Source organism: Mya arenaria, chromosome 17 (assembly GCF_026914265.1).
Source record: "Mya arenaria isolate MELC-2E11 chromosome 17, ASM2691426v1".
Lineage (NCBI taxonomy): Eukaryota > Metazoa > Mollusca > Bivalvia > Myida > Myidae > Mya > Mya arenaria.
In genome coordinates this window covers 46,954,506-46,970,205 of record NC_069138.1, presented here as the reverse complement: position 1 = coordinate 46,970,205, position 15,700 = coordinate 46,954,506, and the positions used below count along the sequence as shown (strand labels likewise).

The following is a 15,700-nucleotide window of genomic DNA, read 5'->3' as shown; positions in this document are numbered from 1 at the left end:
GGCCGATAGTTCATATCGGGTCATAACCAACAGCAAACTAAATATTAGCACAGACGCGGTATCAATACAAATCTCCGCCTTAGCGATTGACAACCGCCGTCTGCCTCTATTGCAAACGCCTTTTCACGTCGCTCTGTCAAACGCAGACCGTGAGCCATTATCAAATGCCCCGAAGAGCATTAAATGCAATTTGTCTTGCTTTGCTCTTTTAAAGTGATACTCGTTTTAAAACTCGATACATACACATGTATAACAAACATAAATTTTAATTGCTAAACCTTTAACTTCTTACGAAATACTGCATTTATGGAACCGTGTATTTAATAGCTGAAAACGCACAAATATGAAATGACTGGTGGATCCTAAAAGATTTACAGTGAACAACAACAGTCTCATAGGCAGCAATACCGTGTTTTTGCACCTTTCATTCAAATTAACCACACAGTATAATTCATAAGAACCACTGTTTTCGATATGTATTCATCCTTTTCGGTCAATTAAAACAATTTTATTAACTGTATTAATTGTAGTACTGCTTATTTGGTAGTAAAAGTGCATCTTTAAGAAATAAAGTGAGGTACACAAAGTAACTATCGATATGAACTTTGAGCACCCGGAGAAAACCTTTTTTGCGCCTTTGCCATCGAAAACCAGATTCACACACGTCCAGGCCGGCAATTGAAACGTTATTGTAAGTATAAGCGAAGTACTTTTGGAGCTTTATGCGGAAACAAAAATGTTCCAACCATTGGTTTCACTGAGACAAGGGCCATAACTGTTGTATGACCTAGTGAAAATAGAACGAATATCAGAGGCGGTATTCATAAAACATGTTAAGACATTTGCTAGCTTAATTCGAATTTCTTTTCACAGTAATTTTAATAGAAACTTTAAGTGTTTCAAACAAAAAACATGAATAAATATGTATTTTCAATTAAGTCAACAGAACTGAAGTAGTTCAGAAAGTATCCATTTATTATACCCTACAACACAGTGAGAAATGGAAAAAACTATCAACGGTGCAAAATGACCATTATTCCTCTGAAGTTTAATTAGTCTATGTATGCTACATCTGCGTCTACATGAAAAATACGATAATCCAGACCCTGTTTGACCTCAGCAAGTCGTAGTTTCCATTCACGCTGTCACCGTTCTACTCAGTTTTGTAATTAACCGAGCACGTTAATACAAGTGTTAAAATATGTCAGTTTCGACCAGATTCTTAAACATTTATGTATTATTCAAGTTCAAGGTTATAATTAGTACCCTTAAATTTTGAGGGTGTACTTTATAGAAATTCCAACGTGCAATACCAAGGGTAAATCCAGGGTTTCGTCTTAGAGGAGGCAGAACTTAAGGGCACAACCTGGGCGTCCTTTCATCTAAAGCCCAATCCGTTACCTTAAAATCAGATGAAATGTACACATCTTATCAAATCTTAGAAGACGAATTTTATTTCGCTCTAGAATATAGTCTATACTCTGAAATAAAAAAAAAATAAAAAATAAAAATAAAAATAAATATATATATATATATATATTGTAATTTATAGGCGTTATTATATTTTGTAGGCGTAGACCAAACATGCAAATGTTAACCTGATAATAAGGATCTGTTAAGAAAGCTTTATTTTAATATTTGCAACGCATTTATAGTTGTCAAGTTGACATGTATGTGTATTTAGGGGCAATCGTTTTAATTCATGTTACTTTTTTAATACTGTAAATTAAGTTACTTACGAAATATTACCCTGATTTATACGTGTGTCATGATCAATTTTGATCTACTTAACTTTTGTCTTCATTTAATGTAAATTGTTCAATTTTTAATATAAATACGAATCGTATGCATTGAATCATTTGGAATCACTATAGCGTGTATTCATTTGTCCAAGTGGGACATCGCGTTCTGTGTGTTTTTACCGAAGTGATCAGCTAATTTTAGTCCGAAACTGTACAGTATGGTAATCCATGCATATGTGTTCTCCGATATTTTCCGATATTGACAGAAAAGTGTGCAGGAACGGACATCATAAACGTGAACCACAGCTGAACGCCTACCCAAAACTGTTGCAAGACCAAGTGAAATGTCATAGAAAACCCCAGGTGGACAGCATTACATGCTGATCATCAGTCCTATGATGTTTAATTACATTTACATTTCGTTATACTACACGGATATAAGGCAGGAACTGCGTGCCAATAATAATATGTAGACGACTTTTGTCTTACTACACCGACGGGTAATTTGCCCCTACGTCGCAGGTTTTCATCAATTATACACTGACGGGCGCAACTAACTACTTGTATTGATTACATAGAACTAATATTTGGCATTTAGTCTATCTGGCCAAAGCCAAACTAAATATTTGCATAGACGCGGAATGACTGCAAGTCTGCACTTTGCATTGAGATGCCTTATGTACGTGCCAAATATCTGTAGTTAAAATACGTTTTAATTCTCTGAAGAGTAATTTGTTGCGGTTTTTTTTCACGGTAGTATTAAAACAGTTTTAACTCGGTTATCAGGAATGCTTACATCGCAGCTGTTCCTTATAGACTTGAAAGTTTGATAAACCGTTTATGTTAAAGTTCACTTTTGGCGATCTACTGGAGCGAGCTCAGCAAGGCCGCAGGCCGAGGATGCTCGCATCAGTTTCTGTAAAACGCCAAAATTAACTTATTTGGTGCTCGCACTTATTTGACTCACTAGCTCTATGCTTTATGTAGTCACGTGGTATTTTAGAGCCGAAATGAAATCGTCAATGCGTTATATTCAAATTAAATCTGTAAATGAGCGAGTGTCGTACGATAATAAATTGTCGCGGCTTTGTGAATATTTCATTATAGGAACAATAAAAAAGGGTTGCTTGTTCAAAAAGGTAAACGCACCAAAATATAAGCATATGCGGTACTTTTCGTTTAAGGTCAACCCATTTTAGATACTTGGATTCGTATACTTACCTCGGTACACTTACATAGAACAGTTACAGGGATGACATATTTATTTTTGATACGCGTTCACACATATGTTACTGTAGTATTCTATTTCCATATCCTCACTTTCTGAAAGATACAAAATAGTAGGCCATGATATATAAAAAAGTGAAATATTGATACATAATAACAAACGTTTTACTCATGTAGATTTCAAGAACTATTACTCTTTGCCAGTTATTTCAAAATTGCCTCCCTTGACATTGAATGTTCTAACATATGCATTAGAACTTGAACAGTTTTGATGGAAGTGAGTGAATCTTGGATACTCAACATTAGTATGACAATATGGTTATGCTTGTTGTACAAAATTATAACATTATAACCCAAGATTTACCAAACTGCCTCATTGGATAAAAAAAACAATCGTAATAGTTTGTCCAATGACAAGGCAGTATTTCTCAAGATAAACATTGGCTGGTCCATTTAGTAGGAAATTTACAAATAGTATGTAGACTTCTAAAACATAAAGATTATTAGTCTGTAATTGCACAAAATAAGTGGTAAGGCTACTTTGTCAAACGATTTTTAAAGCTGCACTCTCACAGATTGAACATTTTGACAACATTTTTATTTTTTGTCTTGGAACGAGCCAATTTTTGTGAAAATCCATAGAAACCAGTTATATAAGACTGCTGACAAAAAGTTGATCGCAGATTTTTATATTTGAGTTAAAAAAATGACGTTTTATGCAATTTTCTTAAACCGTTAGTAACGGTTTAAGCCATAAAACATTAATTTTTAAACGGAAATATGAAAATCTACGATCTGATTTTTGTCAGCAATCTTAAATCATTGGTTTGCAAAAATGTATGCAAAATTTTGCCCTTTCCAAGACAAAAAATAAAAAAGTTGTAAAAATGGTATATCTGTGAGAGTGCAGCTTTAATCATTACTGAATCTAATGAATGAAAAATTGACATGTTGATAAATGGTGCTACTTGCGAAATTAAAAAATAATATTTGATTTTTAACATGCCCTCTGTCAAATATGCGATTAATGCGGGGCCCTTATCATGTACTGTGACAGGTCTATTCATATAAATGCTTCACATGTATACACAAACAACACATTTTAAGCCGTGACAATACATTTGGCTCAAATGGAAAGCAACTGTTATAACCCTGCGATTGTCGACCTTCAAAAGTTGTCCTTCTTGTCGTCGTCTTCGACCGCGAAGGCACACTTTTATTGTCTGCTCCCTAATTTGAGCTTTTTAAATCCAATCTTTTCAAAACTTGATCACAATGGTTATTGGTATTTTGCCTCGAGTTCGATCAACAGCCATGTCGCACTATTTAACCTTGAACTATCAAAAATTAAGCATATTTACTTGTGAGCTTTTTTACTTGAGTAGTTCGTATTGCAAGATTTTCTTTAGAGTTATTGGCTCTGGATTTGGGGATGTGTCCACCCCAATATGTATAACATATTATATTCATCTAATTCAATAATGTTATATATCGCTTCATTAAACCTCAGTCCTACCCATCATTAAATGTTGTTTCATTATTTTCATTCCTAATTGAGGGCGGTTCAAGAAGGCGACAATTTCAGTTCTATTTAATGAAGACACGTTCCACGGGCCTCTGAGGTATGGGCCCAGCACGCTTCCCCTGCGGTACTCTGCTCAGCTGTTTTTATATATATATAAAGGCTCAAACTTGATTTGGCTATTGAAACGCTGAAAATTGTATGAAAATGTGTTCGTATTATTTAATGATGGAGGAGTTTCAAAACCAACACTTACCTAACTAATCCTAACCCTTTACGGTATTCATCGAATATCAGTGGAAATATTCAGAAAACATCTTAAGTCATTTCCTAACTTAAGTCGAATTTCTAAAACTTTCTAAAACATCTAGCAGAGTGTGGTTTCGATACGCGGGCCTCTGAGTTGTGGGTCCAGCACGCTTCCATTGCGCCATCCTGGGTTATAGGTCCAGCACGACTCCACCGCGCCACTCTCGGTTTTGGGTCCAGCACGCTTCCTCTGCGCCATTCCGTGTTATGGCTCCAGCACTCTTCCACTTCGCCACTCTGGGTTATTGCCCTGCACGCTTCCACTGCGCCATTCTGAGTTGAGCCCTGCACGCTTCCAATGCGCCATTCTGAGTTGAGCCCTGCACGCCTCCTCCGCGCCACTCTCAGTTGAGCCCTGCACGCCTCCAATGCGCCACTCTCAGTTGAGCCCTGCACGCCTCCAATGCGCCAGTCTGAGTTGAGCCCTGCACGCCTCCAATGCGCCACTCTGAGTTGAGCCCTGCACGCCTCCAATGCGCCACTCTGAGTTGAGCCCTGCACGCCTCCAATGCGCCACTCTGAGTTGAGCCCTGCACGCCTCCAATGCGCCACTCTGAGTTGAGCCCTGCACGCCTCCACTGCGCCACTCTGAGTTGAGCCCTGCACGCCTACAATGCGCCACTCTGAGTTGAGCCCTGTGCGCCTTCAACGCGCCACTCTGTGTTGAGCCCTGCACGCCTCCAATGCGCCACTATGCTTACTTATGAAGGAGTTGCTGTAATTACTCAAGTGATTAATCAACTGTTCGACTGTACACATTTTTTGTTACCCATTCTATTATAAGATTTTTTTCTATAAATCAACAACTACATGTATATGATAAGTATACTTGCTTACGTGATGGTTGTATCGCTGGAGTTGTTAAAAACAGCCAATGAAATTAAGTACTAGACCTAATCATTAAGCATTTCACCTTTTGCGGGTGTTAACGGCCCGCCTACTGCCACTCATCCGATACACACTCCTTGCGTCAGATTTTGATATTCCAATGTATCAGCCAGCTACGCCCACTCCGCCCATTCCTAATAATTAAGATTTTAATTCATGTCATCTAACTATTTCAAATGAGGCCATTGTGAAGAAATGCTTTTTGACAAGTTAGATATCTTTTTATTAAGTTTCAAGGTTGATCAAAATGACTAAATCATAAGCACATTAACAAATAACATGGAGAAAATAACAAATTAACTCAATAGTACATGTTCCAGGGTCAAAACAAAACATTAATGTTAGTTTATACTGCTATTTACAATTAAATCTAAATTGAACTAAAACAGAAAGCCAAAAAGAAGAAGAAAAAATATATATAATCATACATATTTTTTTCTTCTTCTTCTTCTTTATTTATATATATATCCTAGTGGAGCCACAATATATTTTTATGCGTTAAAAATGCTCGAACGCGCTTTCCATTGTAGTACAAAATGAGCTGAAAATGGACGAAATGGGTGAGTATGGTCTTTATCTTTTTTTACGAGTTTAACTTAAAAGGGAAATTGGGGAATGTAGTTCTGAGTGTGACATGCTTGCTGTACGATCTAAGGGCAACAATTCTAATAAGACATAACCTTTTCGACTTGTAATAGTAATTAAACCTTTCGGAGACAGGGGTTGGCTTTAAAAGAGACTTTAATTGGCTAATATTGAAAAGTATTTGGCTGGAATATTTCAAATCATATTAAGGCAGGTTATTGACAACTATGAGAATTGTCTTTCAACAGTAATATACTTTGAACGCGCTTCTTGTGATCTGGGGCAGATAACGAACTGATGGCCCGGCCCTAACTTGCTATATGTTGAATGTCAAAAGAGTTGACGTGATATCTGGAAGATCCGCAATTGACATGATATCTGGAAGATCCGCATTTGACATGATATCTGGAAGATCCGCAATTGACATGATATCTGGAAGGTCCGCAATTGACATGATATCTGGAAGATTCGCATTTGACATGATATCTGGAAGATCCGCAATTGACATGATATCTGGAAGATCCGCAATTGACATGATATCTCACTGGAAGATCCGCAATTGACATGATATCTGGAAGATCCGCAAACGCCGAGAATTTTGATAGCCACGCTTCCAGCTTGTCTTCATTTCAAGGATGTGCCCGACTGCGAGATTTGTGACGTGGAAAAGGTATAACTGCTGTACAATTAAACGAAGACAATCGGCTTGATGGAACACGCTTAAAGCGTTTATGCGGTGTTCCTGTACAGTTTCAAATTTGCCTTCAACCCCTGGGTTCTGATGATTGAGGTAAAGTGTGTTTCATATCAGTTTTTAGTTGGAGAGTACATGTAATTGATTTGGAAAAATATTGGTAACATCCTTTTCACTTACATTGCTTATAATGAACAGTTCAAAGCTCCTCTTTGTGCAAAACGAATTGAAATGAATATACATGCTCGAATAATAGTTGACTATAACATAGAAAAACATGCACTTATAACGACAATTTATTTTCGTTATGCGTCTTTACGGTCGAAAACGATCAAAACAACATGGATGGCATTCTTTTGTTGTTTATTTTGCAATTTCGATTGATTTACAGAAATATTCGGATTGAAATTGGACATTTATGGAAATAGAAATGCTCAATTTTGGGTCAACAGTTTTTGTTTATTTTTTTATATATGCTCGTCTAAATTTTGAATAAAATATATTCGCAGTCTTGATAGGCTGGGTTCTGGCGACTTTGTTGTTTGTTCGTCTAAATAGAGTGGTTCTGTGATTGATAGTTCTCACATGCTCATAACCAGTTATTCCGTCAGATCCAGGAAGTGCTGTTATACACAGTGATGGGAGGAATGAATCCGGGAAGAATGACAAAGAATTTGCACCCTTATATTGAAGTTCGGTTTATCGACCATTTCTAGATAATGAAGACCATAAGGTATGAAATTCCGTATCAAATGATTCTGCAAAGAGCCAATATGTCTTTGACAAAATTATAAAAAAAACAAATGTTACGGCATGGCGACACATTCAGCCAGAAAAAATGGCCTCCTAGTGTACATGTTAACATCGACTTTCCCTGCAACAATATGCTAGTGAGACAATGTATCGGAACCCCTTTGATATTTGCCATCTGAGTCGGTGGTATCCTACAATGGGGTTGCAATGGGGTATGTAATAACCCTTTATGACCCATTTTACGTATCAATATAACTTGTAACAAACGCAGCAATGTGTGATTCTATTTGATACAAAAGTGTGTACAAAAATAGCGCGAACAAATATTATGGTTGCATATGCACTGAGAATGGCAACTTGTTAATTACTACAGGGATGGTTTCATCTCTCAGATCCTCTTCTCTATCAAACTGTCTCAATCCAAGCTCTTTATATACATCTGCACAATGACGATTCATCATTACATTTACAGTCCAATTCAACTGTTGTCTAAAATTAAAGGGATGAAATCCTGAATTGGCTGTCCCTACGTGATCTTCTCTAGTCACGAGTTTAAATGTATTTTCCCCTAGCTTGTCTAGATCAACAAGCTTGCTTAATGCTTCCATTTTATTTTCAGTGTCGATGTCTTCATACTGAATAATGATCATGCGATCTGGGTGCAACAATTGTAATCGTTTTCCTGTCTTAATGTCATTTAATAATCTCGAACAGAGCACCAACGCATCGTCATTCACGTGCTCATCTGTATCAAGAAAGCCCTTATACCATGTTGTTGTTAAATGGCTGTTCATAGAACCACGTGGGTCTCTAAGCAGCAGAACTATTTTCAGTCGCGGATTTGTATGAAGTAAACCGGCCAATGTTTCTAAATCCATTCGGAGTACTTTAACCATACGGTGCTTGGCATTGGTGCAGCTTTTCTCTAACATTCCTGCGCATATAGGGTGCTTACTCGTGTATCTGTGCGTACATGTGACAAATTCCATCCAACTGGGAGCTGAAAAAATAGTTCTTTAATCAGTGTGTGTATACCACGTGATAATTTGCGTTATAAATGCTACGTCTTCGACAAATCTTTTCATAAAACGGTCGTCTGACGGCGCACTGTCAAAACAATATTTGGAGACAGGTTTGACGAAGTGTTTGATGAAAAATGAGATTAATCACCTAATCAAACTCCTATATTAGGCACAGACTGTTCTTTGATTCATTTAAAATGGTGTAGTAAAAGAAAAGTTGTCTTTGGTTTAAGTATTCATTTTAAGCAGAATGTTGCCTTCGAACGTAGCATATATGACGTATTTATATCACGTGGGTAACACAAAAAATAATAGTATGTCATTTATTCTTGTGAGAGAAAAAATGTTACGAACAAATCAAGACCCTGATCAAATTTCTAGTACACACAAAATCTAGCATTGAATGGAAAGAAATGTGAGATTTTTAAATAACAAAATGTTTTTACGTGGGGTGTGCCATATGTATTTCAATCCGGAAATTTCTTCGATAGTTCCAGTAATGTTACAGTTGAAAATATTGGTAAGAAGATCCAATGCATAAACGCCAGAGCGGCTATCGTGAATCGAACTGAAAAGAGAACAAACAATGGTAAAGAGAACGTATATTTTAAACATTAATCATTAAGGTTGTCAATGTGAGATGTATGTGTGCCTGCGAATCAGCGCGCATGTTCTTCCTCTAATTCTATTTTATGTGATAGAAGTATATATTTAAATTATAAATGTATATATGTATATATCATGTATATAACCGCAAAACCGTTATAAAACAGACATTATACTTGTTTATAAAGTGTTGTATGAGCAGTATTCTGACAACTGCTAGCTTAATAAAATATGTTTTGATTATGACATATCAATGAAATAAATACGTTCATTTCGACGAGACAGTTTAAGCAATACTTTTGGTCCATTCGCGTTGCAAAACGTCAAAACGTAATACGTCTTACATTAATTGACATATCGGTCTGAAATAATTGCACAGGAAGTGTCTCCCCCGAAGATATTGTAGCATTCGTTGCTTGTGTAATGGTTCAAACCAGTAAAATACGTCCTCTCTCCTTCCAAGAACGTCGCCGATGAATGTAGAACCCGTCCGCATGTATGCCACCAACATTATGTCCGTACCTGTTTAAAAGTATTTAATACTGATTCTTGACAAGAAGATGGCATAAATGCATAATTTAGGTTGACAACTATTTGTATATAAAGAAGTGACATACAGTACATGAAGCAAAAAAGGTGAAGAAGGCAGAGAAAAAATATGTTAAATTCGGACGGCTTTTAAGATGTGTAAAACATCGTGGCATGTTCGTCTTAAAAGCCTTACGCAAAACCTTATGACGTAGAATGTATGTTAGCAAACTTAGCATATTGGCGCTGTATCAGCGTGTGTATACCACGTGATAAATTGCGTCATAAATGCTACATCGGAAGGCAATATTTTACTTCGAATGCAGACTTAAAACAAAGATAACTTCACTATTTTTACACCATTTTAAATGAAACATAGCGCAGTCTACGCCGCTTACGGGGCCCTGCCTTCGATCTTTTACCAAAGTTTAATAAATTGAGAGTTTATGTTCTTAAAACACTTCGACAAACCTGTACAAAATACGGCCGTCTGACGGAGCACTGTCAAAAGATTATTTTGGAAACTGGTTTGTCGAAGTGTTTGATAAAACTTATCACCTTATGAAACTTCGGTAATAAAACGAAGACGGTGCTCTTTAAGCAGCATAGACTGCCCTTTGTTTTATTTAAAATGGTGTAGAGAAAAGTTATCTTTGATTTAAATCTTTATTAAAGCAAAATGTTGCTTTCCGACGTAGCATATATGACGTAATTTATCACGTGGTATGCATACACTGTTAAAGGGTAAATGAAATGAAGCGCAGATTTATATTGCAATGGTAAACGGTAAGGGTCATAACTCACGAACATATACCCCGAAAAACGTGCCAGGGATTTCCGAGATACCCCTATAAGGTACATTGTACATTCAAGTGATCTTATGAGTGGATATTTTATTCATGCAATGGCGGATAAGATTGATTAAGACGCAGGAATAAATACATAGCAGCTGTATGAACAGACGACACATGCAAGTATAATACGCACAAGCTGTATGGACAGACGACACATGCAATTATAATACACACAAGCTGCATGGACAGACGAGTCGACACATGTATGCAAGAATAATACACATCAGCTGAGTGGACAGACGACACATGCAAGTATGATACACACAAGCTGCATGGACAGACGACTCATGCATGTATAATACACATCAGCTAAGTGGACAGACGACACATGCAAGTATGATAAACAGCAGCTGCATGGACAAACGACACACGCAAGTATAATACACATCAGCTGAGTGGACAGACGACACATGCAAGAATAAAACACATCAGCTGAGTGGACAGACGACACATGCAATTATGATACACATCAGCTGAGTGGACAGACGACACATGCACGTATAATACACATCAGCTGAGTGGACAAACGACACATGCAAGTATAATACACATCAGCTGAGTGGACAGACGACACATGCAATTATGATACATAGCAGCTGCATGGACAGACGACACATGCAAGTATAATACACATCAGCTGCATGGACAGACGACACATGCACGTATAATACACATCAGATGGATGGACATATCCAGGCACATAGCGTCAGTTCGACGTCAAAACGAAGTATACGAGTATTTCTGGTTAAAATCTTACGTAAAGATAGCGACCAAAATCCGACGTCTGACCGACATCAGTTCAAGGTATAAAGCCGACGTTAGCACATCGACCAAAGTCCAGTATGTTATGGACGTCCATGCCTGACGTCGGCACATCAGCTGCATGGACAGACGACACATACACGTATAATACGCATTATTTGCATGGACAGACGACACATGCACGTAAAGTACACATCAGTTGCATAGACAGACGACACATACACGTATAATACACATTATCTGCTTGGACAGACGACTCATGCACGTAAAGTACACATCAGCTGCATGGACAGACGTCACATGCAAGTATAGAACACATAATCTGCATGGACAGACGACACATGCACGTATAATACACACCAGCTGCATGGACAAACGACACATGCAAGTATAGTACACATCAGCTGCATGAACAGACGGCACATGCATGTATATAATACACATCAGCTGCATGAACAGACGACATGCGCACGTATAATATACAGCAGGCACATAGCGTCAGTTCGACGTCAAAACGAAGTCTATTTCTGGTTAAAATCTTACGTAAAGATAGCGATCAAAATCCGACGTCTGACCGACATCTTGTCAAGGTATATAGCCGACGTTAGCACATCGACCAAAGTCCAGTGTGTTATGGACGCCCATGCCTGACGTCGGATTGGCGTCGGTAAAAACCGGATAAAACCATTCAAACCCGATGGTCAACAGACGTCAACCCGACGCCCTTTGTCTTCTTGGTATCAGCAACAAGCTCTCAACATCAACAATAGGACATGACATTGCGAGTGTAATTTTACCTTTGCCTGTTGAATTTTGTGATACAATTCTGTTTACTGATAAAGTTCCAGCCGTCTGCACATGAGAACCACCATCACTTGGACGCAAACAATCTGAAATCAACCACATAAAATATCAACAAAACATGTGATTGATTGGAAGAGAAAAACAAGATGTCTTTATTACCATAATAACCACCTGACAAATTGTATAAACAACACCTTGGTAAGTGTACATTACACGACACAAATATTGTGTGACGCCGGTAGAGTAGAATACGGATGCGCCGGATTTCGGAGACAATCGTTGGTGGAACTTTGGATTAATTATCTCAATGTTTATTTCGAATACTCGTTATTTCGAAGTATTTAGCTGGGTCCCGACGACTTCGAAATAGCGGTGTTCTACTGTATATATATGTAAATCAATGCTGAATACATATGTTGTTGTGTTGTTCTGGGATCAGCAAGTCTTATGTCCTATGCGATGTTCTGAACACCTTTAAATATTGCATACAATGGAGTAGAACACATTATTTATTCCCTTATGTGGTACAATATCGATAGTATTGCTAAACATGCAACGCACGTCTTAAAAAAATAACAAAAGTTTAAAAAGTTTTATTTACAGAATATCCAGAAGGCAATGGCCCGAATGGACAAATACATATACATGTATGTAAAAAGTGTTACTGTTGAATCAATGTATATACTCATACAAAATTAAATAACCAACATCGATTATTACTAACACAGGTTTAATTAAACAGTGCTTTACGACGAAATGAGTATAACTGTCTAAAGTATAATCAATGAAGCATAAAGCCGTCAGAAACAAATGACTGTATTAGACGTCTTGAACGTTTATTTTGAATGTTCTACCCGGTAGAAAAACGTGTCGGGAAACGTTTACCTTGTTCAAAAGTATATTCACCTAACCTGTTACACCTCATCATCTTTATTTAGATGTTGACAATTTTCGTTGCAATTAACATAAATTATGATATAATTATGAATAACTAACACCTGTAGCTTATATCGGCGTCAGAGATTTAGTTGTAGAGACCTCGACTTACAGTCCTGGTACCGTTCATGAAGCATCTTAGTAACAATTTTCAAGTGTGAAATTGTATTTTTCTTAATTGGATTAACCTAAGAATAGGTAATGTAAGTTGATGAAATTTTAATACAATTAGCTGGTTTCATAATAGTAACTGATACACCTATATGTACTAGATATATGAACATTGATATCCTCTCGCAAGTGTATAGTTAGTATAAATGTAAAGCTAATTAAATGAAACCAGATTTTGGCTGAAGACTATTTTAGTATGTCAAATAGAGCAGGGTCTTTTAGTCAACACATTTCCATTGTCTGCGTAATTAATAACAATCTATTCCCCACGGTTCCTCACCAAGATGTATTTAAGATTCTTCGGATTTCTTTCAAATTTAAATTGACGTTAAAATCGTATGAACGTACCTAAAAAGCGAACTCTTAAGTCGAACTATTTTAAATCATAGAACACCATACGCCCCATTTTGTTACCCCGGCGAATGAATTCTTTTAAATTGTCATGTAAAAAAGTAGATCTGACGATGGTGAGTGTCACCCTTAAACTAATACGTCGTAATTTCATATTAACCTATCAACTAAAACTCGTTTATTGTGGTTATCTTAAAGATAATTTCCTAGCTAAAGTATCAACAATCTTAAAGAAATAAATATTACGCAAATTATTGAAAAACAAAGCTTATCTCAATCCTGTTATAATGGACTTGAGAAGTTGCGAGAAAATTGGGTCAATGTCAAGTTTCTTCTTTTGAAAGTGAAAAAAGTTAAGTACATGTTTAAAAGGTTGCCAAACTTCACTGCCTACCAAGCCTATTATTAATCATTTCCTTTCAATCGTATGCATATTATTAATCAAACATAAATTAAAACAAATGCACTGTTTGTTTTTTGGTAGATTATATTCCTTTCCGGCATGTGATGGCCTTTAATCATGGCAGAGATTGACTGGAGATAAATAAACTACCGGTGTAAACAACATTCGCAGAAAAAAAAATATGTTGTAACCTCAAACACTTTTTCTCAAAATCTCACTTTTCCCCATCAATTTTAAACTTATATTGTTAAAAAATTAAGCTACACGCATTAGCATTAGACATCTTCACATTTCGGAGACATTGGACATGCATTGGTTATCCATCGGATACAAGTCGAACCAATATCGTATCGGATATACTTAATAGACTTAACAATATAACCGTTAAAGGGACTAGACACCAGATTGTCCCAGAAAACGACACATAAAGTATTTCGTCGAAACAAGCTTCGAAATATCAAAACGAAATAGTATGAGGCTGATAATGCATCGTTTTACATTATTAAAAGAATATTTCGTCGCTGTCCCAGCTGAGTTTACCTGTTTCAAAATAGCGCATAATGGTCTCCCAGTTTATAGTGTGTATATTTAGCATACGTAAGTCACGTGATAAGTACATATTCATTTACCAACGCTATTTTTTAATTTACTGGGATTAGCGTGGTAGACAAACTCAGTAAAAAACGAATACGCAAAAACTATAGTTGACTATGTTTTTCTTGTAATGGTTTCATGTGGTGTCTAGTCCCTTTAAACGTTCTACATCAGCCAAATGTGTAAAACTTGCTGCTTACTTCGTTTGGTTAAAAAAAGCTAAACTGTTTATTGATGTTTATTGAATGTTTATAAAATAATTACTGGTGACCAATCAAATTGTTTTTATGTGTAAACTAGACGAAAGATAACCCGTGAATAACTTTACATCAAGTTTTATACAAGTGGCTGGAGACGTCTAGATTAATCATACAAGAAAATCTTACCTTTAGCTGTATCGTTCAAAAACAACATGCACATCACACATGCAACCAGTTTATATCTAAATTTATTGTACAAGAAATATAAAACCTTTAAAAAACACATGTTCATAACATATACTTTACTTATTATTAGTTATATAGTTATTAATAATATCAAACCTTTAGTTGAGTAGATAAAACAATAGTAAGCCATTAAACATGCACCAACGAACATAAACTGCCAAACAGACACTTTCTTATCAATCCTCATGTTATGAATATCCTCATAAGCAATTACCAAATTGTTTCTGATAGGTGCTATGATAGACACAGACGTTAAGAAATGTGGTATTCGTTATAGGCAATTCATTTATTTGATATCTAACTCACTTGACAGTGCAGTAACTAGTGACAGCATTATATTAAAGGTGTATATAATATGTAGTTAATCATCTGACATGTTTATGGCTGAAAACAATGGTCCTTACGCAAGGCGAATTCAGGGGCGTAGCCTGGCCAAAATCAATGTGTAGGCCCCATTTTTCTAGAGGGGTCCGGGGGCATGCCCTCCGAAATTGTTTGAAATT

At 36.6% G+C, this 15,700-nt stretch overlaps 1 protein-coding gene across 1 annotated transcript; it reads right to left on the bottom strand.

Moving 5' to 3' along the window:
- Positions 1-7,326: 7,326 nt before the first annotated feature.
- On the bottom strand, positions 7,327-15,491 carry LOC128224759 (carbohydrate sulfotransferase 3-like). Its single transcript, XM_052934783.1, has 5 exons — positions 15,294-15,491; positions 12,290-12,382; positions 9,693-9,870; positions 9,189-9,310; positions 7,327-8,720 (listed from the first exon to the last, which is right to left on the bottom strand). Exons 1-5 carry the CDS (start codon positions 15,382-15,384, stop codon positions 8,047-8,049), a joined length of 1,158 nt encoding a protein of 385 aa, XP_052790743.1. The 5' UTR covers positions 15,385-15,491; the 3' UTR covers positions 7,327-8,046.
- Between the last annotated feature and the right edge of the window lie 209 nt (positions 15,492-15,700).

Excerpts from the sequence above, each read along its gene's own strand:
- LOC128224759 (XM_052934783.1), bottom strand. The coding sequence starts at position 15,384 with ATGAGGATTGATAAGAAAGTGTCTGTTTGGCAGTTTATGTTCGTTGGT. Across the intron at positions 12,383-15,293 it reads TTTTATCTACTCAACTAAAG|ATTGTTTGCGTCCAAGTGAT; the intron begins GTTTGATATTAT and ends GGTTGATTTCAG. Across the intron at positions 9,311-9,692 it reads AGACCGATATGTCAATTAAT|TTCGATTCACGATAGCCGCT; the intron begins GTAAGACGTATT and ends TTCTCTTTTCAG.